The 24,762-nt window shown below is 41.9% G+C and overlaps 1 protein-coding gene across 2 annotated transcripts in view; it reads right to left on the bottom strand.

The window, feature by feature from the left end:
• C5H21orf91 (chromosome 5 C21orf91 homolog) overlaps positions 1-24,762 on the bottom strand; it is a 29,042-nt gene that overhangs the window by 2,092 nt on the left and 2,188 nt on the right. For both annotated transcript variants that reach the window (XM_061629492.1, XM_061629493.1), the window contains exons 2-3: positions 19,972-20,102; positions 210-743 (exon numbers count right to left, since the gene is read on the bottom strand). In XM_061629492.1, the coding sequence (XP_061485476.1) occupies positions 210-743; positions 19,972-20,095 (658 nt within the window). In that variant the 5' untranslated portion in view covers positions 20,096-20,102. The remainder of the gene's footprint in view (positions 1-209; positions 744-19,971; positions 20,103-24,762) is intronic.

Below are 24,762 nucleotides of genomic sequence, written 5' to 3'. Positions count from 1 at the left end.
TCACATACTATTTAAAGAAGGGAAATTTTCCTTATTTCATGGGTTACCTGATAATTAGATACTAGCTTAAACATTTTGGAGAAGTGTAACTTTCCTATTTCCATTAACTTTAAGATGATCATGTTCAATTACAGAAAGCTATTAAAATACCCTTCTAAAGGTATAGAACAAAAATAGCCAGAGATATAAATATAACTTCTTTCACTTACATTGCTCCCTGCTGAACTGGGGATGTCTTCTTTGGACATGGGTATCTGGGTCTTCTTTAGCTTTTCCCATCTCTGCTGACTGGTTATGACTAGACCACAATGAACTTCTGCAGCAAAATGGTGCACCTGCTTGTTCCAACATATCAAGTCTAAAATCACTGGATTCTTTTGGTTCAAGAATACTTTGTGAGCAGTTTGAAATATTCCCAGAGTTTCCATCTATCCATTTTGCAGAGTATTTAGGGACTTGGGAATCAAACTGCGGAAGGAGCTTTCTCTCTCTCTTATTTCTAAAGCCCAAAAGCCGGTGCTGTGTTTGTTTTGAACTTTCAGAATCCAAATCCAAATCTTTATTTTGTGCATACTGTATAATCCAGTTAATTTTTTTGCTCAAGATGTTTTTCACTTCTGCATATGTGCTCTTGGAGAGTTTTGACCGTGGACAACTCTGGTTTGCTATTAAATGGAATTTTTCAAAACAGTCTCTGTGTCCCCTTAATGATCTTGTGTGCAGAAGATCAGACTTTGGTATTCCTGAGGAGAGAAAAGTTATAAATTGACTGACAGAATAATATTAAATTATAGGCTGCAAATAGTTTAAAAGAAATCTGCACTTAAGGCTAGATGCAAGCTGTAAGGTCATAGTGTGGTTTAACAGGCAGTAGTGTAGTGGCAAAATCAGAAGTGCAGGGTCCCTTCATGATAGTCACAGCCAAGCCCTCTCTTTTTTCCCCCCCTGCTGGGTCGAGAATGAAATCATTAATGCAGGTGTCCTTAGGAGCCAATATGCATGAAAAGGGAGAGTGTCAGCTACTGAGAAGAGTCTACTCAGTTGCTATCTCAACTCCTTTCACTCTGATTAGCTCTAATCAGCAGGAAAGGACTAGAAAGCATGTTAGGATACATGCTCCCTTTCATGCTGATTGGCTCATAGGATGCTGAAGTTTATAGCGACCCTGCTCCCAAAAAAGGGGTCTAAGATGCCCTGAGACCTTGGATGACTACACCTCTGTTAGTAGGGCATTTTCAGTATTTTAGGTTCACCTAATTTTACTCAGAAGAAACTCAAGAGCTCTCTACACCCCTGCATTAAAATATACTATTACCAGCACTATCTCAGCACCTAGGAACTACCTCAGAGGATCAGTCTAAGTGACTTAAGAGGAAGCTAAACTCATCAGTAGTGGGAGTCCCCATGTGACAGGACCTGTCACAATGACCACAATCTTACCTGCATTCAGCTTCAGGCTGAGTAAGATTCCCAGCTGATATTGTTCAACTTATGACATGTAGCTCACATGAGCCAATCTGAATCTTGTTAAGACTATGGCCTTCAGGAATGTGGACTGATTAGAAGTAACATTTCCCAACATAGTATTTTCCTACAGATTTTGTACTTTAGAGGATGAAGCAGGAGCAACATCTTGTACAAGACAATAAATCATTTATTATTATTAACAATTTATATCCCACCCTTCCTCTCAAAGGACCTCAGGGCGGCAAACATAAAATAATAGTCTTTCATCAGTGATCTTCAGGTTGCTAGGGACAGTCCTCTTTAGCCATACATGCCTCGATAAACTGGAATGTTTTCAAATTCCTCCCGAATGTTAATAGCGATCGAGACAGATGCACCTCACTGGGGAGGACATTCCACAAAAGGGAGCCACCACTGAAAAGGCTCTGTCATGGGTCAACACCAACTGGGTAATGCTCGGTGGCAGCACCATTAACAAAGCCTCCGATTGTAGGGTCCAAGATGGTTGATACTTGGGTCCTAAGCCATTTAGGGCTTTATATGCTAGTACTAATGCCTTGAATTTGGCCTGGCAGCTCACTGGCAATCGGAGTGCTTTTAGGACTGGTGACATGCGGTCCAATTGGGCTGTCCCACTTACCAGCCTAGCAGCCACATTCTGCACTAGCTGCAGCCTCCGGACTGTCTTCAAGGGCAGCTACACATACAGTGTATTACAGTAGTCCGGACAGGAAGTCAGCACAGCATGGGCAACTGAGGTCAGGCTATCCCAACCCAGAAACAGCTGCAACTGGTGAATCAGCCTCAACTGGGCATAAGCACTCCTAGTCACAGAAGCCGCTTGGGACTCTAGTGACAAACTGGAATCTAGGAACTCTCCCAGACTATGAACCTGTTCCTTCAGAGGGAACACAACCCCTACCAGAACAGGTCATACATCTAATGGCACAGGAACCATCCACTCACATAACTTGTCTTATGAGGATTCAGTCTCAGTTTGTTGGCCCCCTCCAGTCTATCACTGCTTCTAGACACCTGTCACAACACCTTCATAGCCTCTCCTGATACAGATGGAATAGAGATACAGAGCTGTGTGTCATCAGTATACTGACAACACCATACTCCAAATCCCCGAATGACAGCTCCCAACAGTAGAATATAGGTGTTAAATAGTATAGGAAATTTACCTATGTATACTGCAAACAATATTAAGTACTGCTGCATGCTACCCAGAAACAGGGAGATTTCATGCTTTAAGCAGTTGAATTAAGGGATTCTTATAAAATATCATAGCTGAAAATGGGAAACTAAATTCTGAATTTCCTTATTCAGAGTTCTTCATGGGAGAAGCTGAGATGAAGAAAATAAATTGTCCCTGAACTCATATTAAAACTTTGTAAGTATGGAAATCTATCTTTAGTCATTGAAATTGCTATTTTAAGTTTAGCCTCTTTTGTGGACTACTTTTTCTAAGCTTTCAGGGGAGAAGCAACAAGGAAATAACTAAAACGGCTTTGGGGTGATGGCACTACCTTGCCAAATCTATTAAGGAATATTTAGCTGAATGAAAAAGTATATAAGCATTAACTAGATTTGAGTGCAAAACAGTTGAAGCAATTGTTATGGCTTCTGATTAAGCTACTGAAATCTTGCACTAACTAAAAATGGATTTCTTAACACAAAAAAGTAGTGTTGGTGTGAGAGACTGGATTCCCTGCACAATTACTAATACAGAATACAATCAAAGTAATTTTTAGAAAATGTTCTACTCCTTACAAGTTTGTTGGCCCCAGCCACGCCCCACTGTTTCTATCACTTGGCCAGCCACCTCCCTCCTCCTTGCAGGAGAAAGTCTAAAGGGGAAGAGAGGAAGAAGCTTGGGAACCCATTTGGGTGTTGGGGGAGGAGAAGAGGAAGCTTGGCGACCCTTTGTGGGAGAGGAATGCCTGTTTGAGAGTCTGAGTGTGTGCGCATGTGTGTTTGGTAGTCCTAGGGGAGGTGGGAGTCCCTGGGTATCAGAGCCATCAGGCACTTTAATATGGCACAGAAGTAATCTTTCGCAGGACTAGATTCTGATGTTTTGCGCAGCTGCTGGACAGAATCTCTATAGTCTAAGCACCCTTAAATAGCCAGGATTGGACATGGACAAGGACAAGGTCATATCATAATCCACATTACGTAGCATATGTATGAAGGTGACAGTGTTGCAACTGTGTAATTCTCCCCTCAGCAGAAATTTGTTGCTATTTTTACTAGAAAGAGTACAAAGACAGCTTTTTCATCCCATTCAACGCGTTTCATCTCTCATCTGTTGGAGTTTAGCCTGGAAAGTATGTGGGTAGAATAAATCTGGTGTCCCTTCTTAAACTCTATTTATTTCACATATACTTCATTCCAGAAACCTGTAGCTATGTTTGGGTGTGCTCCTGGACTCAGCTTTAAACTTGGAGGCCCAGGTTTCTGTGGTGGCCAGGAGTGCCTTTGCTCAGTTAAGACTAGTTCGCCAACTGCGCCTGTTCCTGGAGACACCTGATCTGGCTACGGTGATACATGCCTTAGTTACATCCCGTTTAGATTACTGTAACACGCTCTACGTGGGGCTGCCTTTGAAGACTGGTTGGAAACTTAGATTAGTACAACGAGCGGCAGTTAGGATACTATCTGGGGCTGGCTACAGGGATTATACAACTCCCTTGTTGCAACAGCTCCACTGACTGCCAGTTTGTTTCTGGGCACAATTCAAAGTGCTGGTTTTGACCTATAAAGCCCTACATGGCTTAGGCCCAGGCTATTTGTCAGACCGTATATCCCTATATGAACCTATCCAGGCCCTGAGATCTTCAGGAGAGGCCCTCCTCTCAGTCCCACCACCGTCACAAGTGCAATTGGTGGGGACGCGAGATAGGGCCTTTTCGGCGGCTGCCCCTAGGGTTTGGAACCCCCTTCCGAGGGAGGCAAGAATGGCCCCCTTTTTACTGTTCTTTTGTCGACAGGTGAAGACATTTATTCCAGCAGGCTTTTGGAGTAGAAGTTGTTTAGGACAGGGCTTCTAGAGGTATCCCATATTGTTTTACGGTTTGATCACATTATTCTTAAATTGGTTTTAGGTATTTTTAGGTGATGTTTGTTTTAATGCTGTAATGAGTTTAATTCTATTTTAAATGTAGATTTTTATACGTCCAAATTATATGTACTCATTTTTAGTTGTAAGCCGCCCTGAGTTCCAGTTTTGGAAAAAGGGCGGGGTATAGATGATGATGATTCACACATCATATGAAACTATTTCTAACATGGCCCCACTCCTGGCCTTCTGAAGCAAAGTTTGTGATTTGTTCCCCCGAATAAACCTTAGCTACCGCTTGTGATTTGTTTGGAGAAAAAATAAACCATGAGGCCTGATTTGAATGACATAACAAGCAAAGCTTCATGGCTTGCTGCTCCCAGGATAGCCAGGAGCAAATTGGAGACTTGAGTAATACGTACCAGCATACTCCTAATTCACATTAAACTAGAGATAGCTATAGTGAACCAGGCTAGAGTCTTCATGAAAGTTTTCAACTGAGTGTATAGCACATGCAATAAAAAAATCAATAGCTATAAACTAATTGAACACAATTTTGAAGTACATCTGATCTTTTAATGAGAAAATAATGTATATTTTAGTTTTTTAAAGTCAGTTACTATCATTCTGCCCTGAAGCTCATGATATCATTTATAAATATTTCGAAGACACTGCAATTTATACTGGTAACAAACAAAATCTGATTATTATACCCTTACCCTGCAAATACCCTGTACAGATGCTTCACCAATCTTGATCAAAGACACTGAGGGACTTTGCCAGGAAAAGCCCCAAGTGATTATTTCTGCCAGATTATTAGTGGGCAAGCAAATTGGTCTATGTTATACTACTGTTTTCTTATATGGAAAACCCAACATTCTTCCTAAGAATTTGCATCAAACATTTAGCCTAAATGTTCAATCTGAAGGATTAACTCTCTGCAGAGGTGTAACTGAACTGACAAACAGCTCTCAGCTAGCAGCTACTTATTCTATGCCTATGAGGTCTCTCTGTATTTGAGCAGTTTTAATTAAAATGCTCAAAGGGACTCTTGTCCCAACATATTTCTGTCTTCTTGATATATTAAACAGATATTTAGAGCAGCAAGCATATACATGCAAAGAAAGCCAAAACTAAATTATTTACTTTTCTGTAAGTATCAGGTGCTGATATAATTTGAAGTCATTTCTACAGCCTTCTACAATTGAACACTTTATTATGTAGAACAGCCAGCATTAGCTTTTGTACCCAGCTCATGTTGTTCTGTTACACAATAGCTGCTGGACTTGTTTTCTCTTTATGTGCAAGTCTCTGCTCCTCAGAGTTATGCTAGTAGCTGGGCAAGTTCAGAGAACAGGCACAAACACAGCTTTGATGCCAGGACTTGCCAACTATATATAACATCCTTCATGTGTCCTTCACCACCACTGTTTCTCCAGGTTGGATGGCATCCAAGTTTTTATTTACTTAAAAGCAATTATCCATAGGTGGATTATAATTCAGTAATAGGCAAAAAAGCTTGCAGTTTAAGAACAGATATAGCCAACAGATATTTCTATCAAACTTTAAAAAGCAGGGAATTGGCAGGTATAGTGAATGCACCAGGGGAGCAGAAGACCTGACCTCCTCTCTGAGATATTGGACTGCCCTACAAATTTGTCAAAACGCAAACACAATTTGGGTTGGTCTTTCACAGTCCAATCCACTTCCTGTGTAGCTTGGAAGAATTTGGTAACGTGCCTCTGAGCATGCAGTGAGTGGTGGCAACACCTGCAATCAGCCCAAATAATAGAAACAAGACAAGTGCTGTGCTGATCTTGCCGTAGCAGGGAGGGAGCAACAGTATGCTGATGACACCCAACTCTATTTTTCCTTTCCACCTAGAGCCAATGAAGCTGTCCTGGTCCTGAACCAGTGCCTGGCATCAGTGATGGACTGGATGAGGGCGAACAAATTGAAATTAAATCCAGACAAGACAGAGGTGCTCCTGGTTAGTCGAAAGTCAAATCAGGGAATAGGGATTCAGCCTGTTCTGGATGGGGTTACACTCCCCCTGAAGACACAGGTTCGCAGTTTGGGTGTGCTCCTGGACTCAGCTTTGAACTTGGCGGCCCAGGTCTCTGCAGTGACCAGGAGTGCTTTTGCCCAGCTAAGACTGGTGTGCCAGCTGCACCCATTCCTGGAGACGCCTGATTTGATTACAGTGATGCATGCCTTTGTTACATCCTGTTTAGATTACTGTAACGTGCTCTATGTGGGGCTGCCTTTGAAGACTGTTCAGAAACTTAAACTGGTACAAAGAGCTGCAGCCAGAGTGCTAACTGGGGCTGGTTAAAGGGACCATACAAACCCCTTGTTACGACAGCTCCACTGGCTGCCAGTTTGTTTCCGGTCACAATTCAAAGTGCTGGCTTTGACCTATAAAGCTCTATACGGCCTAGGTCCAGGCTATTTGTCAGACCGTATCTCCCCATATGAGCCTGCCCAGGCCCTGAGATCTTCAGGAGAGGCCCTTCTCTCAGTCCCAACACCTTTGCAAGCGCGATTGGTGGGGACACGAGATAGGGCCTTCTCAGTGGCTGCCCCCAGGTTCTGGAACTCTCTTCCTAGGGAAGTACGAATGGCCCCTTCCTTGCTATCCTTCCGTCGGCAGGCAAAGACTTTTTTATTCCGACAGGCTTTTGGACTAGAAGATGCTTAAGATAGGGCCTCATAAGGTCTGTTGTATTGTTCTATGGTCCTATTCTTAATGTTTTAAACTGTTTTAGTATCTTAAGTGTATGTTTCATGATTTTAATGTTACAAATAGTTTAATTCTATTTTAATTCTATATTTTTGTATGTTTTTTATCTATGAGTAGTTTTTATTTGTAAGCCGCCCTGAGTTCCAGTTTTGGAAAAGGGGCGGGGTAAAAATAAAGATTCATTCATTCATTCATAAAACAGTTGATATAGTTTAGATAGTCACTTTAAAAATGTTTGATTTACTTTACAATTTTAGTGAAGTTTCCTATAGTAAATCATTTTCTTTTGCTTCTGTTTCTGTGAATATGTGAAGTATAGCAATACTTTGCAACACTAAAAAAAGCCCCCCCAAAAGTTGTGGAATAACGGCACTGACTATTCTGCAGAATAGTTTCCAATAGACATGAGGAGTGTCTGAGTTGGCACAAGATAGAACAGTGGGAAGTGAAATATATTCTAGCGAAATTCTAGGTGTGCTCTATGTTTTTAATTGACCATGCTCACCCTTCCTTAAGTGGAGTAGTTTAAGCATAGCAGGCTGAACACATACATCTTCAGCACGCCAAGTTTGTTTTTTCCAACAGCTAGAGTCATTGCTTAAGTAATAGTCTGATTTTACATCAAACTGTAGTTTCAGATTCAACTGTTAATGTGCCCAAACAGAAGTAGAGCATAACCTCCAGTTTGAAACACAAAAGGCTGTGTTCACCAGCGTATGATATTGGCCAATGAAAAAGCTTTGAAATTAATAAAAATAAATTTGATACAGATTTCTAGGATGAATAATGAGAGAAATATAATTTTCTAGATTAAAATCTCTGTAGAAACAGTAGTAACACAGAAAAGAAAAAGTAAGAACACCAACAAACATACAAAAATGTAGTTCTCCATCTTTGGAGATGGCAGGTGTCGCCATCACTCACCTTATGCTCAGAGGCACATATTACCAAATTCTTCCAAACTACAAATGAAGTAGATTGGACTGTGAAAGACCAACCCAAATTGTGTTTGCATTCTGACAAATGTGTAGGGCAGTACAATATCTCAGAGAGGTCAGGTGTCCTACTCCCTTGATGCACTGACTATAGCTGCCCAATTTCCCTGCTTTTTAAAGTTTGATAGAAATATCTGTGGGCTATAGGTACGTTCTTAAACTGCAAGGTTTTTTGCCTATTAGTGAATTCCACTTTAAACAGTCATGGCTTTCTGTGTCTAAGGCTGTTTACACACCATACATTTACAGCACATGGCTTCCACCAAAGAATCCTGGGAATGGTAGTTTGTTAAAGGTGCTGGGAATTGTAGTTCTGTGAGGAATAAACTACAGTTACCATTATTCTGTGGGGGAAGCCATGTACTTTAAATTTAGGGTGTCTGTGGAGCCTAACTTGCTAGATTCAAAATTGGAGAGACAAGAAAGGAAATGGAATTAGAGAGTAAAGGAATACAGAGTGCAAACATTGCCTATTCTGTGTAGAAAGTGTATATGCTCCTTCCCTTAGGGGTTCACCACAGGCAGAGTTGTACTTTGGTTTACAAAGTAGATTGGACTGTGAAAGATCAACCCAAATTGTGTTTGCATTTTGACAAATATGTAGGGCAGTACAATATCTCAGAGAGGTCAGGTCTCCTGCTCCCTTGGTGCACTCACTATAGCTGCCCGATTTCCCTGCTTTTTAAAGTTTGATAGAAATATCTGTTGGCTAAACGTACGTTCTTAAACCACAAGGTTTTTTGCCTACTCCTGAATTTCCCAGCTTTTTAATCCGGGAGGTAAGAAATGGGATCCTGCACAAGTTTGCTGAAAATGGATTGCTCATTTGCATGCTTATTGAGTTCAGTGGGATTTACTCCCTGCAATTATGCTTAGGGTAGGTGAAACTGACCATGGGGAGGGAGGCCTGGAGTGGTCAGGAAGAAGAAGGAAGAGGGGAGGGGAGGAAGAAGGGAGGAGGAAGGGTGAGGAAAGGGGAAGGAGGAGAAAGGCAGTTCTGATCATTTCCATGCTTATTGAGTTCAATGGGATTTACTCCCATGCAATCATGCTTTGCATATGTAAAACTGACCGGGGGGGGGAAGGAGGAGGACAAGAGGGAGGGAGAAAAGGCTGGAGTAGGCAGGAGAGGAGGAAGAAGGAAGAGGGGAGGAGAGGAAAAAGGTAGGAGGTAGAGTAGAGGGGAAGGAGGGAAAAGGCAAGTCTGATCATTTGCAAGCTTATTGAGTTCAGTGGGATTTACTGCCATGCAATCAAGGCTAGGATAGGTAAAACTGACCATGGGGAAGGAGGGGAAGGGGAGAGTAGAAGGAAAGAGAAAGGAGGGGAAAGGGGAGCAGGAGGGGGAGGGAGGGGATTGGAAGGGGAGGGATGAAGGAAGGGGGAGAGAAGGGGCATAGGGAGGTGATGGGAGAAAGGAGGAGGGGAGGGCAGGTTTGATAATTTGCATGCTTATTGAGTTCAATGGGGCTTACTCCCGTGCAATCATGCTTAAAAATAAAAGGGACTGCCTTCAAGTAATTTCTGACTTATGGTGAACCTATGAATAGAGTTTTCATGGTAAGTGGTATTCAGAGGTGGTTGACCATTGCCTTCCTCTGAGGGTGAGAAGCAGTGACTGGCCCAAGGTCACCCAGTGAGCTCCATGGCTGTGTGGGGATTCAAACCCTGGTCTCCCAGGTCGTAGCCCTAGGATAGGTAAAACTTACCATGGGGGAGGGAGAGAGCAGAGGAGAAGGGGGGAGGAAGGAGGAGATTGGAAGGGGATGGGAAGGAGGGGATTGGAAGGGGATGGGAAGGAGGGGATTGGAAGGGGATGGGGAGGGGAAAGGGCAAGAGGGAGGGGATAGGAGGGAGGACAGGGAAGGGAAGGGCAGGTATGATCATTTGCATGCTTATTGATTTCAGTGGGATTTACTCCTGTGCAATGATGCTTAGGATAGGTGAAATTGACCTGGGGGTGGGGTGGGGCGGGGAGAGGAGCAGGAAGGCAGGAAGGGGAGGGGGGAGAAGATTGGGTGGGTGGGCCCTGGGCAGAGGAGAAGCCCCTTTCCTTTCCAAAAGGAAAACATTGTGAACAGTATCATTGCCTTTAATATGTTTCCCCCACCTTTTTATTCTACAGCAGGCACATGTAGCCTCTCACCCAAATTTAAACCAAAGCTCTCCCTGGCCACATCCACACCTCTATTTCACTTTAGATAGTCATGGCTTCTCCCAAAGAATCCTTGGAAGTGTAGTTAGTAAAGTGTGCTGAGAGTTGCTAGGAGAGGCCCTGGTCCCCTCACAGAGCTTCAATCAGAGCAGCTGACTGTTAAACCACTCTGGAGCTCTGTCAGGGGAATAGGAATCTCTTCTCAGCACACTTCACAAACTACACTTCGCAGGATTCTTTGGGGGAAGCCATGACTATCTAAAGGGAAATAAAGACCTGGTGTGGGTGTGGCCCCCTGATTAGCCAAGCCAAGCAGCTGTGAGTCTGGCTTTTAGAACACTGACAGTTGGTTCTTACTGAGCATCCCCAACATTGTCATTCAATTCCATGTAGTTTCTTAAATTAATTAAAAATCAGCCAGGCAGTTTTTAAACGTTTAAACTTCAGAAGATAAGAGTATGGGACAAGGTCAGCAATAGGATTATAGGTACTCTGTGAACATGGCTGATTTTTAATTCATTTCAACACACTATGAGAACTCTGACAGAAAAAAGTCCAAAAGGGCTCTGGTTTCTCTCTCTCTCTTTTTAGACTTTGAACTCTTGATTCTCTCTGACTGTTTTGTGTATCATCACAAAAACTTAGAGTTGTTAAGCAAGTGTTTCTGAGTTCACGACTATAAGTTTTGTAAGGTTTTGTTCTGAAATGAGCTTATGGGAAGAATCAGAATGACATGGGGGTATTTTCAATTTAACATTGTGGAATGTGAAAAGTCTATGCCGACTGTAGTATAATTAAGTACAGTACCCTTTTAGGTTTTTGTGTTGTTGTGTGTAATGGTAGATTTTGTAAAGGTTTTTAAATTAATTTTTACCTAAATCAATGAGACAATTCACACATGTTAATCAATTGAACAACACATACTTAGAAACTTGAATACAGTAAACTGATTTGCTTTAATTCACTCCTCTTCCCTCCACCTTACTAGTAAGGAAGCCAAAGAGCTCTTCAGAATGTTGCAACAGCAGTATTAAAGCTGTTATTTGCCAAGGATTTTTCTAGTGATGCAGCACAGACAATCCTGCAGAAGTCAGCAGTCAATTTAATTACTAAACTGAACACCGTTCTCACTGTTGCAGAGGCTGTCCAGTGAGGGATTCCCCAATACAAAAAAGCATTGCCACCACACGTGCATCTGTCTTTGGGGGTGTTATTTTTCAGCACATGGCCAAAAACAAATAAAGTGATTCTAAATAAACAAAAACAAATAAAGTGATTCCAAAAAATCCAGTGCTTGTGTTACTTTCCTTCTAGGAGGAAGGGCAATATATAAATTTAGTAAATAATAAATAAATAAATTCAGGCCCAAAATTATTACATTTTAGACACCCTCTTTTGTGACCAGAGACATCTGGCTGCAACCAGGATAAGAGTGGAAGGGCGATGGAAAACTTCATCTAACTTCACCCTAACAGCCTGGTACAACTGTAGATGGCAAATTACCCTGTGTGAGAAACTGACCTATGCAGTTTGGTGCGCAAAAGGTCCTAAGACAGCAGAGATCTTTCAATCCAACTGGTTTCTCCTCCTTTCATTAATTAAGTGGGAGCAGCACTATCCCTCCACGATCTCAGAATTCCTTTTGGAGGGACTCAATCATGAGCTTGATCTTCTACTCACACTCCACCCATTAGTTCTCTTTTATTGCCATTTGGATTCTTTAACTGGCTGTATTTTCTTATTGTTGTTTCTTGTTATATTCTTGCTTGTTTGATGAGTTTCAGAACATAGTACAATATAACCTAACAAACATTAAAAAACACTGTTGCCTGTGACAGCACTCAGATGCATAGTTCTCAGCCCAAGAGTGGCGTTTTCTACTGTAAGAGACTTCTACTTCATACACAGATGGCCAATTATCATTAGATTATATATAGGACAAGCTAGGGAAAGGGGACCTTACATTTGTTTTTATATATCAACAGTTCCTAAACTGCTTTACTGCCCAAATTAATAGTTCAAAAGAGGCATCCACCATGGTCTGATATTCTTTGTTTCCTCAAATAAATGTTAGGTAAAAAACTAAGGTCACTCATGCAGGAAGACTACTGACTGGATGTAAAACCAGCAAATGTTTATTATTACAGAAGTAGGTTTACTTTAGGATGCACACCTTAACATGGTGAGGGAGTTTGAGAGTGTTGAAGAAGCTGAGAGCAATGCCGTCAGGAGTCTAGACCAAGAGGCTAGACTCCTAGCAGGGGCACCCATGGCGGAATGGTCAAAGCTGAGACACCAGACTAAGATGCATCCAGACTCAGAGGAAGGCAATGGTAAACCACCTCTGAATACCTCTTACCACAAAAACCCTATGAACAGAGTATCCAAAATGTAACACGAGATAGTGCTGGAAGATGAGACCCCTAGGTCAGAAAGCACTCACCGAGCTACTGGGGAAGAACAAAGGACAAGTACGAGTAGCGCTGTGACTAATGACGCAGCTGGGTCAACGCCTAAAGGAAGCCCAGAGGCTGATGTGCACAGATGCGAAAGGAGAGTCCGGAGTTGTACAACGCACACAATAGGAACATGGAATGTGAGAAGCATGAACCAGGGAAAGTTAGAAATTGTCAAGCAAGAAAAGGAGCGTATCAACATTACAATACTTGGCGTGAGTGGATTAAAATGGACTGGAATGGGACATTTTCAATCAGGGAACTACAAAATATTTTATGCAGGAAATGAGAAATCAAGAAGAAACAGGGTTGCTTTAATACTGAGAAGTGATGTAGCAAAAGCAATTAGGAGCTACAACGCAAGGTCTGAGCAAGTGATATCAATGAGATTAAATGGGAAACCTATTAACATAACCATCATCCAAGTCTACGCTCCAACATCAAACGCAGAAGAAGAATTGGAGAGATTTTACACAGAAGTACAGGAGGAAATTGATCACACACCAAAACAAGATATGATGATAATCATGGGGGACTGGAATGCAAAAGTAGGGAACAGAGAAGAACTAGGAATTGTGGGGAAATGGGGCTTAGGTGACAGAAATGAAGCAGGAGAAAGACTTATTGAATTCTGTGAAGCCAATGATTTGTTTCTTGCCAACACATTTTTTGAGCAACCAAAAAGACGACTGTACACGTGGACATCACCAGATGGTCAATATAGGAATCAAATTGATTATATAATTGGAAACAGAAGATGGAGAAGTTCCATACTTTCTGCAAAAACAAGACCAGGAGCAGACTGCGGTACAGATCATGAACTGATTGTATTGAAAATCAGAGTACAGCTAAAGAAGAACAACAAAGCAATCATAATGCCAAAATACAATTTAAATAACATCCCAGAAGAATATAAAGATCAAATAAGGAACAGGTTTGAGGCTTTAAACTTAGTTGACAGAGAACCAGAAGAACTATGGACTGAAGTCAGGGACATTATCAGGGAGGAATGGAAAAAGACAATACCTCTTGTTAAAAAGAGAGAAAGACCTCAATGGATGACTGAAGAAACTCTTAAAATGGTTAAAGAGAGAAGGAAAGCAAAAGCAAAAGGAGATAGAAACACAGTCAGATTTGAAACGAATGCTGATGAAAGTTAAAGAGGAAAGCACAAAAGCAGGAGTACAGCTGAATGTCAAGAAGACTAAAGTAATAACAGAAGATTTATGTAACTTTACAGTTGACAATGAGGACACTGAACTTGTCAAGGATTATCAATACCTCAGCACAGTCATTAACCAAAATAGAGACAATAGTCAAGAAATCAGAAGAAGGCTAGGACTGGGGAGGGCAGCTGTGAGAGAACTAGAAAAGGTCCTCAAATGCAAAGATGTATCACTGAACACCAAAGTCAGGATAATTCAGACCATGGTAGTCCCGATCTCTATGTATGGATGTGAAAGTTGTACAGTGAAAAAGGCGGATAAGAGAAAAATCAACTCATTTGAATGTTGTGCTGGAGGAGAGCTTTGTGCATACCATGGACTGTGAAAAAGACAAATAACTGGGTGTTAGAACAAATTAAACCAGAACTGTCACTAGAAGCTAAAATGATGAAACTGAGGTTATCGTACTTTGGACACATCATGAGAAGACATGATTCACTAGAAAAGTCCATAATGCTGGGAAAAACAGAAAGAAGTAGAAAAAGAGGAAGGCCAAACAAGAGATGGATTGATTCCATAAAGGAAGCCACAGACCTGTTCATGACAGATGCTCTTGGAGGTTGCTGATTCATAAGGTCGCCATAAGTCGTAATCGACTCGAAGGCACATAACAACAACAACAAGGTTTACTTATGACTTATATTTATGAAATACAGTTCTTGACAAAATGCATATGCTTCAACTTGTCTTTTGGAATATATAATACTGTACAAAAATATATAATTTCACTATTATTCTGGATAAAACCCTATTGTTTGGAGGCAATAACCAGATTAATAACTTCATATTTCAATGCAACAGTGTTTATTCCTAAAGGGAACTGGAAGATTGTACATTTTGTCAAGAACTCTATTTCATAAGACATGAAGATGCATGTGTCATTGCTGGAATTTTAACACAAATGAGGAAAATAAGCGAACTCAATCTAGGAAATGGGCATGGACAAGTAGGTGCTTACCTGCAAATGTATAGTATGTTTAAAGCCTAGGCGAAAGCGAACACCGGTTAACTAAATTAGCAATCCTTCAAATCCTGATTATCAGATTAGAAAGGTATAGAAAGCTTTAGAGTACCTATACAAGTACTTATAAATTGACTAGCCATTTACTGGGCTCACACACACATAGTGCAAACCCATTATATTTATTAGTTACATTCCTATTTTTTTCTTGACTCAGTGATTTTTAAAAAAATTACACAAGCACCTTATGTGGCATATAAAGCTAGGACACAGCATATTGCTCAATACCGTACAGTGAACTTCATAGCCAGGGCCATGGCCAGGCATGACTGGGTCCTTGGGCACCAGCCTGCTCTGGGCGCATGGTGCCGTAGCCCAACACCCCCCCATACTGGCGGTGTGGGGCTAATAAACCTGCCTGTGTGCCCCTCCTAACCCTCATCTTGTGTGAATGACATGTGCGTGTACCACATATGCCTGTAAAGACAGCGAAGGGGGCATCGGCCCCTTATGGAAGCCCCTGATGCCATCTTGGGTGATGGCAAGCATGCGCACACAGCGCACATGGCATTAACACTGATGGTAGAGGAAGGTGGGGCATGTGGGTGGGCTTACTGAAGCTTGTGCTGTCTGTATTGGAGGGGTGCCTGGGAGTACCCTCTCCACAATACGCTGCAGCGTTGGGTTGCAGGCCCTGACACTGCAGTGGATCACAGAATGGGAGCACCACCCTCTAATCCTAAGGAGGAGCACTTCAGAGGTCCTTCTGGGTCACAGGGGCCCTCACCCAGGGCCCAACCTTTGGCACTGGCACTGTTCATAGCAGAATGTGCTCTGATCATATGTTTTCCATGTCTGAATACAATACTCTAGTAACTGCAGCATGACAGAGCCACACTAGATCCTGACTATGAAGTTTTCAACATGAAAGGATTTTGGACCATTGCTAGGAAATAGACTAGCAAAAGTTTCTGCTGCACATTCACAGGCTCTATATGACAGTCAGCATTTTATATATACATTTAATGCAGTTATCAGTCTGCATTTCATTTCCCTTTGACCTTACTGCTGACATTTTTTCTCACAACACTCATAAGAACATAAGAACATAAGAAGAGCCTGCTGGATCAGGCCAGTGGCCCATCTAGTCCAGCATCCTGTTCTCACAGTGGCCAACCAGGTGCCTGGGGGAAGCCCGCAAGCAGGACCTGAGTGCAAGAACACTCTCCTCTCCTGAGGCTTCCGGCAACTGGTTTTCAGAAGCATGCTGCCTCTGACTAGGGTGGCACAGCACAGCCATCACGGCTAGTAGCCATTGATAGCCCTGTCCTCCATGAATTTGTCTAATCTTCTTTTAAAGCCGTCCAAGCTGGTGGCCATTACTGCATCTTGTGGGAGCAAATTCCATAGTTTAACTATGCGCTGAGTAAAGAAGTACTTCCTTTTGTCTGTCCTGAATCTTCCAACATTCAGCTTCTTTGGATGTCCACGACTTCTAGTATTATGAGAGAGGGAGAAGAACTTTTCTCTATCCACTTTCTCAATGCCATGCATAATTTTATACACTTCTATCATGTCTCCTCTGACCCGCCTTTTCTCTAAACTAAAAAGCCCCAAATGCTGCAACCTTTCCTCGTAAGGGAGTCGCTCCATTCCCTTGATCATTCTGGTTGCCCTCTTCTGAACCTTTTCCAACTCTATAATATCCTTTTTGAGATGAGGCGACCAGAACTGTACACAGTATTCCAAATGCGGCCGCACCATAGATTTATACAATGGCATTATGATATCGGCTGTTTTATTTTCAATACCTTTCCTAATTATCGCTAGCTTGGAATTTGCCTTTTTCACAGCTGCCGCACACTGGGTCGACATTTTCATCGTGCTGTCCACTACAACCCCGAGGTCTCTCTCCTGGTCGGTCACCGCCAGTTCAGACCCCATGAGTGTATATGTGAAATTAAGATTTTTTGCTCCAATATGCATAATTTTACACTTGTTTATATTGAATTGCATTTGCCATTTTTCCGCCCATTCACTCAGTTTGGAGAGATCTTTTTGGAGCTCTTCGCAATCCCTTTTTGTTTTAACAACCCTGAACAATTTAGTGTCGTCAGCAAACTTGGCCACTTCACTGCTCACTCCTAATTCTAGGTCATTAATGAACAAGTTGAAAAGTACAGGTCCCAATACCGATCCTTGAGGGACTCCACTTTCTACAGCCCTCCATTGGGAGAACTGTCCGTTTATTCCTACTCTCTGCTTCTTAACCAATTCCTTATCCACAAGAGGACCTCTCCTCTTATTCCATGACTTCTAAGCTTCCTCAGAAGTCTTTGGTGAGGTACCACTCATGTATATATACATCTGTTGAAGTGAAACCTTACGCTATAACAAATCAGTTAGTCTTTAAAGTACCACAAAACTGTTTTTACTACAACAGATTAAGATGGCTACCCCTCTAGAAATACGGCTCCATGGTATACCGCAGAGCTGAGAGCTATGAAAGAATATCGGAGGCGGCTTGAGTGCAGATGGAGACGAACTCCTGGTGGATGCAATTATACACTGGTAAGTGCCAATGGTAAGCTGTATTTAGGGGCAGTAAGGGCAGCAAAAAAGCAATATTTTGCTGCCACTATCGAATCATCAATCTGCCGCCCAGCGGAGCTCTTCAGAATTGTCCGGGGGCTATTACACTCTGGCCCCAGGGACAAGGTAGAACCATCTGAGGCCCGCTGTAATGAATATGCTAGGCATTTCCAGGATAAAATCTTTAGCATCTGCCAGGACTTAAGACTCCAGTGTTATAGCAGATGAATCAAGCAAGGTATCCAGAGCACAGCCTTGTCCCGATTTCTTGGATGAGTTTCAGCTGCTGCAGCTTGAGGACGTTGACAAGGTGCTTGGACAGGTTCGTGCAACCACTTCTGTGCTGGATCCTTGCCCTTCTTGGCTAATAAAAGCTAGCAGGGATGGAACAGCCGGCTGGGCCAGGGAGGTAATTAATGCCTCTCTGCGGGAGGGGGTGGTCCCTGGCTGCCTGAAAGAGGCAGTAGTGTGACCACTTCTAAAGAGACCCTCCCTGGACCCAGAAAATCTTAATAACTATAGGCCGGTAGCAAATGTTCCATTCCTGGGCAAGGTCCTTGAACGAGTGGTTGCGGGCCAGCTCCACACACTCTTGGATGAGACCAATTATCTGGATCCATTTCAGTCGGGTTTCAGGCCTGGTTTTGGCACAGAAACAGCCTTGGTTGCCCTGTATGATGACCTTTGTCGGGAGAGAGACAGGGAGAGTGTGACTCTGCCGATTCTCCTTATCTCTCAGCGACTTTCGATACCATCGACCATGGTATCCTTCTGGGGAGACTGGCTGAGTTGGGAGTAGGAGGGACTGCATTGCAGTGGTTCTGCTCCTACTTGGCAGGTCGCCTCCAGAAGGTGGTGCTTGGGGAACATTGCTCACCACCCTGGACTCTCCAGTATGGGGTTCCGCAGGGGTCAGTTCTGTCCCCCATGCTGTTCAACATCTACATGAAACCGTTGGGTGCGGTCATCCGGAGCTTTGGAGTGCGTTGCTATCAGTATGCTGATGACACGCAGCTCTATTTCTCCTTTTCATCCTCTTCAGGTGAGGCTGTCAATGTGCTGAACCAGTGCCTGGCTGCGACAATGGACTGGATGAGGGCTAACAAACTGAGGCTCAACCCAGACAAGACTGAGATGCTGCTAGTGGGTGGTTCTTCTGACCAGATGGTGGATGTCCAACCTGTCCTGGATGGGGTTGCACTCCCCCTGAAAGAGGAGGTTCGTAGCTTGGGGGTTCTCCTAGAACCATCTCTGTCATTTGAGGCTCAGGTAGCCTCGGTGGCATGGAGTGCCTTCTACTAACTTCGGTTGGTGGCCCAACGACGTCCCTATGTAGACAGGGATAACCTGGCTTCAGTTGTCCATGCTCTGGTAACCTCCAAATTAGATTACTGCAATGCACTCTACGTGGGGCTGCCTTTGAAGACAGTTTGGAAACTGCAGCTTGTGCAAAATGCAGCATCCAGATTGGTAACAGCGACCAGACGGTCCGAACATATAAAACCGATTCTGGCCCGCTTGCACTAGCTGCCTCTTTGTTTCCAAGCTCGATTCAAGGTGCTGGTTTTGACCTATAAAGCCTTACATGGCTTGGGACCACAGTACCTGATGGAACGCCTCGTACGAACCCACCCGTACACTACATTCAAGATCAAAGGCCCTCCTCCGGGTGCCTACTCCGAGGGAAGCTCGGAGGATGGCAACAAGGGAGAGGGCCTTCTCAGTGGTGGCCCCCAAATTATGGAATGATCTTGCTGACGAGGTGTGCCTGGCGCCAACACTGTTATCTTTTCGGCACCAGGTCAAGACTTTCCTCTTCTCCCAGGCATTTTAGCATGTGTTTTATACTGTTTAAATTTTTAAATTGTGTTTTAAATTGTTTTTATAAGATCTGTTTTAAATTGTATTTGTTTTAATGTTTTTAGTTATTGTAAACCGCTCAGAGAGCTTTGGCTATGGGGCGGTATACAAGTATAATAAAATAAATAAATAAGATAAATATAATACAGTTCTTAGATACAGTAGATAATCTTGCATTTAGATACTAGTGCCTAAAGGTAACAAACAAGCAATCAATATTATATAGCGACTACTTTTGAACTTTTCTATTATTGTAGTTGTTTTTGGGGAAAACACTATGGAGAAATTTCACAAATATACTAACAGTTAAAACTTTGTATTTATATACAGTACTACTATTCTGGTAAGAGCCCTTCTTCCCTTCAAGGAGACATTTCCTCTCCCAGAATCTGGTTTTAGATCTTCCCAATGTCTCAAGGGCAGAATATTATTGTTCAATATTAGGCTACACTTACCTTCAATGTTTAGCTCAAAACAAACGTGGCAGAATGAGAGAGTCTCTCTTTCTGTTCCTAACTTGCACACACTGCAAACGTTATCATCATTCAAGTCAATGTTAACGAACTGCTCTTCATTCATAGTGTCCCTAAAAAAGAAAATGTTCAATTATCCAGTGAAGCCTGAAGAAAAGCACACCCTAGTACCCCAATTAGCACATAATTAAAAGTCAAAATGGGGGGAAATGGGCACCTTAACTTCTATGTTTCAATATATGGTAATACACCTGGAAGTTTCTATTTTCATCTTCCACCGATTTAAAATGTAAACCATTATTTTAATACGTCCTTTATTCTTTTATGTTTATATAGTTTAAGCCTACAGGTTGGCAGTGTTTTCCACATTTAATTTTTTGTAAATAGTCTAAATATTTTAAAACTTACTAAGCAAGCACTTAAATTATATCTAACCTATATGAAAGGAAAGGAAAGCACTTCACATTGAAAGACTGTTTTCGTGTGAACAAATTAACTGTATTTAAGGATTTAAAAGTTTTGTCCCAATTTAGTTTGGCAGTCATGGCAGATGCAGTTTGCATTTTTTAAAATTACTTGTCTAAAAGCAGGAACACATCCTGACTTACTGCTTTTACTCACGACTTCAAAGTCATTTGGAGCCTATACATGTTCTTCCTAACACAAAAATACATGGTTGGCACTAGTTGTTGTGTGCCTTCAAGTCGATCATGACTTATGGCAACCCTATGAATCAGCGACCTCCAATAGCATCTGTTATAAACCACCCTGTTCATGTCTTGTAAGTTCAGGTCTGTGGCTTCATTTATGAAATAAAAACATTTCTTGTTTGATCTTCCTCTTTTTCTACTCCCTTTTGTTTTTCGCAGCATTATTGTCTTTTCTAGTGAATCAGGTCTTCTCATTACGTGTCCAAAATATGATAACCTCAGTTTCATCATATTAGCTTCTAAAGATAGTTCTGGTTTAATTTGTTCTAACACCCAATTATTGGTCTTTTTCGTGGTCCATGGTATCTGCAAAGATCTCCTCCAACACCACGTTTCAAATGAGTTGATTTTTCTCTTATCTGCTTTTTTCACTGTCCAACTTTCATATCCATACATAGAGATCGGGAATACCATGGTCTGAATGATCCTGACTTTAGTGTTCAGTGATACATCTTTGCATTTGAGGACCGTTTCTAGTTCTCTCACAGCTTCCCTCCCCAGTCCTACCCTTCCTCTGATTTCTTGACTAGTTAATGACTGTGCCAAGATATTGACTGTTATGTGCCTTCAAGTCGATTATGATTTATATGAATAATCCTTGACAAATTCAGTGTCCTCATTATCAACTTTAAAGTTACATAAATCTTCTGTTGTCATTACTTGAGTCTTCTTGATGTTCAGCTGTAGTCCTGCTTTTGTGCTTTCCTCTAACTTTCTTCAGCATTTGTTTCAAATCATGACTAGTTTCTGCTAGTAGTATGGTATTGTCTGTATATCTTAAATTATTGATATTTTTCTCTCCAGTTTTTACACCTCCTTCATCTTGGTCCAATCCTGCTTTCCGTATATGTTCTGCATATAGATTAAACAAACAGGGCGATAAATACACCCCTGTCTCACACCCTTTCCAATGGGGAACCTATCAGTGTCTCCATATTCTATCCTTACAGTAGCCTCTTGTCCAAAGTATAGGTTGTGCATCAGGACAATCAGATGCTGTGGCACCCCCATTTCTTCTACAGCATGCCATAGTTTTTCCATGATCAATACAATCAAAGGCTTTGCTGTAATCTATAAAGCACAGGGTGATTTTCTTCTGAAATTCCTTGGTCCATTATATTATCCAACGTATGTTTGCAATATGATCTCTGGTAACTTTTCCTTTTCTAAATCCAGCTTGGACATCTGGCATTTTTTGCTCCACATACAGCAAGAGTTTCTGTTGTAGAACCTTGAGCATTATTTTACTTGCAAGGGATATTAAGGCAATAGTTCGATAATTATTGCATTCCCTGGGATCTCCTTTCTTTGGAATTGGAATATATATTTAACGCTTCCAGTCTGTGGGCCATTGTTTAGTTTTCCATATTTCTTGACAGATTTTTGTCAAATTTTGGACAGATTCAGTCTCAGTAGCTTCTAGCAACTCTATTGGTATGTCATCTGTTCCTGGTGATTTGTTTCTTCCAAGAATTTTAAGAGCAGCTTTCACCTCACATTCTAAAATTTCTGGTTCTTCATCATACTGTTCCTCCATGAATGAATTTGTGATCCTTGCATCTCTTTTATATAGTCGTTCAGTGTATTGCTTCCATCTTCCTTTTATTTCATCTCCATCAGTCACGTGTGTTCCCCTGTTGATTATTCAGCATCCCTACTCTTGGTTTAAATTTCCCTTTAATTTCTCTAATCTTTTGGAATAGGGCTCTTATTCTACCTTTTTTGTTGTCCTCTTCTGTTTCTAGACAATAACTACTGTAATAGTTCTCCTTGTCCCTACGTACTAGTCGCTGTATAGTTACACTTAGGGTTCTAACCACGTTTCTATGTCCTTTTGCTTTTGTTTCCTTCTTTAACAATTTTAAGAGTTTCTTCAGTCATCCACTGAGGTCTTTCTCTCTTTTTAACTAGAGGTAGTCTTTTTGCATTCTTCCCTGATAATGTCTCTGACCCCAATCCATAGTTCTTCTGGTTTTCTGTCAACTAAGTTTAAAGCCTCAAACCTGTTTCTTATTTGATCTTTATATTCTTCCGGGATGTTATTTAAATTGTATTTTGGCATTATGATTGCTTTGTTGTTCTTCTTTAGCTGTACTCTGATTTTCCATATTACCAGTTCATGATCTGTACTGCAGTCTGCTCCTGGACTTGTTTTTGCAGAACGTATGGAACTTCTCCATCTTCTGCTACCAATTATATAATCAATTTCATTGCTATATGACCATTTAGTGTTGTCCACGTGTACAGTCATCTTTTTGGTTACTCAAAAAATGTATTTGTAAGAAACAAATTATTGGCTTCACAGAATTCAGTAAGTCTTTCTCCTGCTTCATTTCTATCTCCTAAACCCCATTTCCCCATAATTTCTGGTTCTTCTCTGTTCCCTACTTTTGTATTCCAGTCCCCCATGATTATTAGAACATCTTGTTTTGGTGTGTGATCAATTTCTTTCTGTACTTCTGTATAAAATCTCTCCAATTCCTCTTCTTGTTTTGCTATTGGGAGCGTAGACTTTTGAAACATTGGGACTGCCTTCAAGTTGATCCCGACTTATGGCTACCCTATGAATACGGTTTTCATGGTAAGCAGTATTCAGAGGGGATTTACCATTGCCTCCCTCTGAGGTTAGTGCTTCCCAGATGGCTAGGGCCTGCTCAGCTTGCCACAGCTGCACAAGCCAGCCCTTTCCTTGTCTGCAACTGCCAGCTGAGGGCAACTGAGCTCCTTGGGACTATGCAGCTTGCCCACAGCTGCATAGATGGCAGGGCATGTAACCCCTGAGCCACTCACTGTGGGGGAGATCTTTAGCTGGCTCTTTACACCCGGGAGACACAAGAGGGGATTTGAACTCACAGCCTCTGGACTCCCAGCCAAATTCTCCTGCCCACTGTGCTATTTAATCTCACTGATATCACTCACTCAGACCTTTCGTTATGCTTGTAATTGATTTTGCTACATTAATTCTCACTATTAAAGCAACCCTGTTTCTTCTTGATTTCTCATTTCCTGCATTAAATATTTTGTAGTTTCTTGATTGAAAATGTCCCAGTCCTGTCCATTTTAATTCATTCACGCCAAGTATTGTAATGTTGATGCGCTCCATTTCTTGCTTGACAATTTCTAACTTTTCCTGGTTCATGCTTCTCACATTCCATGTTCCTATTGTGTACGTTGTACAACTCCGGACTCTCCTTTAGCATCTGTACACATCAGCCTCTGGGCTTCCATTAAGCTTGGACCCAGTTGCATCAGTCACAGCACTACTCGTACTTGTCCTTTGTTCTTCCCCAGTAGCTTGGTGAGTGCCATCTGACCTGGGCATCTAATCTTCCAGCACTATCTCATGTTGCATTTTGGATACTCTGTTCATAGGGATTTCATGGTAAGAGGTATTCACAGGTGGTTTACCATTGCCTTCCTCTGAGTCTGGATGCATCTTAGCCTGGTGTGTCAGGTTTGACCATTCTGGCTTGGGTGACCCTGCTAGTAGTCTAGTCTCTTGGTCTAGACTCCTGACAGCATTGTTCTCAGCTTCTTCAACACTCTCAAACTCCCTCACCACGTTAAGGTGTGCATCCTAGAGCAGGTGGTTGGCACTACGTGTATGTTAATCTGTAGTAGTTAACAAGCTCAATCACGCCTCTCATACAAAGCACTAGAGGTATAATTAAGGAACATAGAATCATTTGTCTTAAGCATCCTGTTTGAACTACACTAAGGATACAGTTTGGATTGCTCAGCAGCAACCATGCCAAATAATGCCAGATGATGATTTTCAGTTCATCAGGTTGCTTACATAAAGGGAAGGATAATGAAACCTCATTTTCTGTAGGCACACCAAAAAAAGCAGTAGTAAATTGAAATTTGTTTCTCTCCCATCTATTTATCAGATATTAAAAGTCCATTAACCATGTGTGTTCATTTGATTTTTAGTTAAGGCCTTCGAGAGATTTGAACTACTCTATTTAGTAGCTACAGAAACAAAAACCAGGATTCTCAGAGGCTGGCCTTCCTAGAAAGGACTTAAACACTTTTACCTTGCCAGATGCTCACAAGCTCCCTC

This window comes from Rhineura floridana, chromosome 5 (genome assembly GCF_030035675.1).
Source record: "Rhineura floridana isolate rRhiFlo1 chromosome 5, rRhiFlo1.hap2, whole genome shotgun sequence".
Lineage (NCBI taxonomy): Eukaryota > Metazoa > Chordata > Lepidosauria > Squamata > Rhineuridae > Rhineura > Rhineura floridana.
Note: the sequence above shows the minus strand (reverse complement) of the source record. Positions and strands in the feature narration are given on the sequence as shown.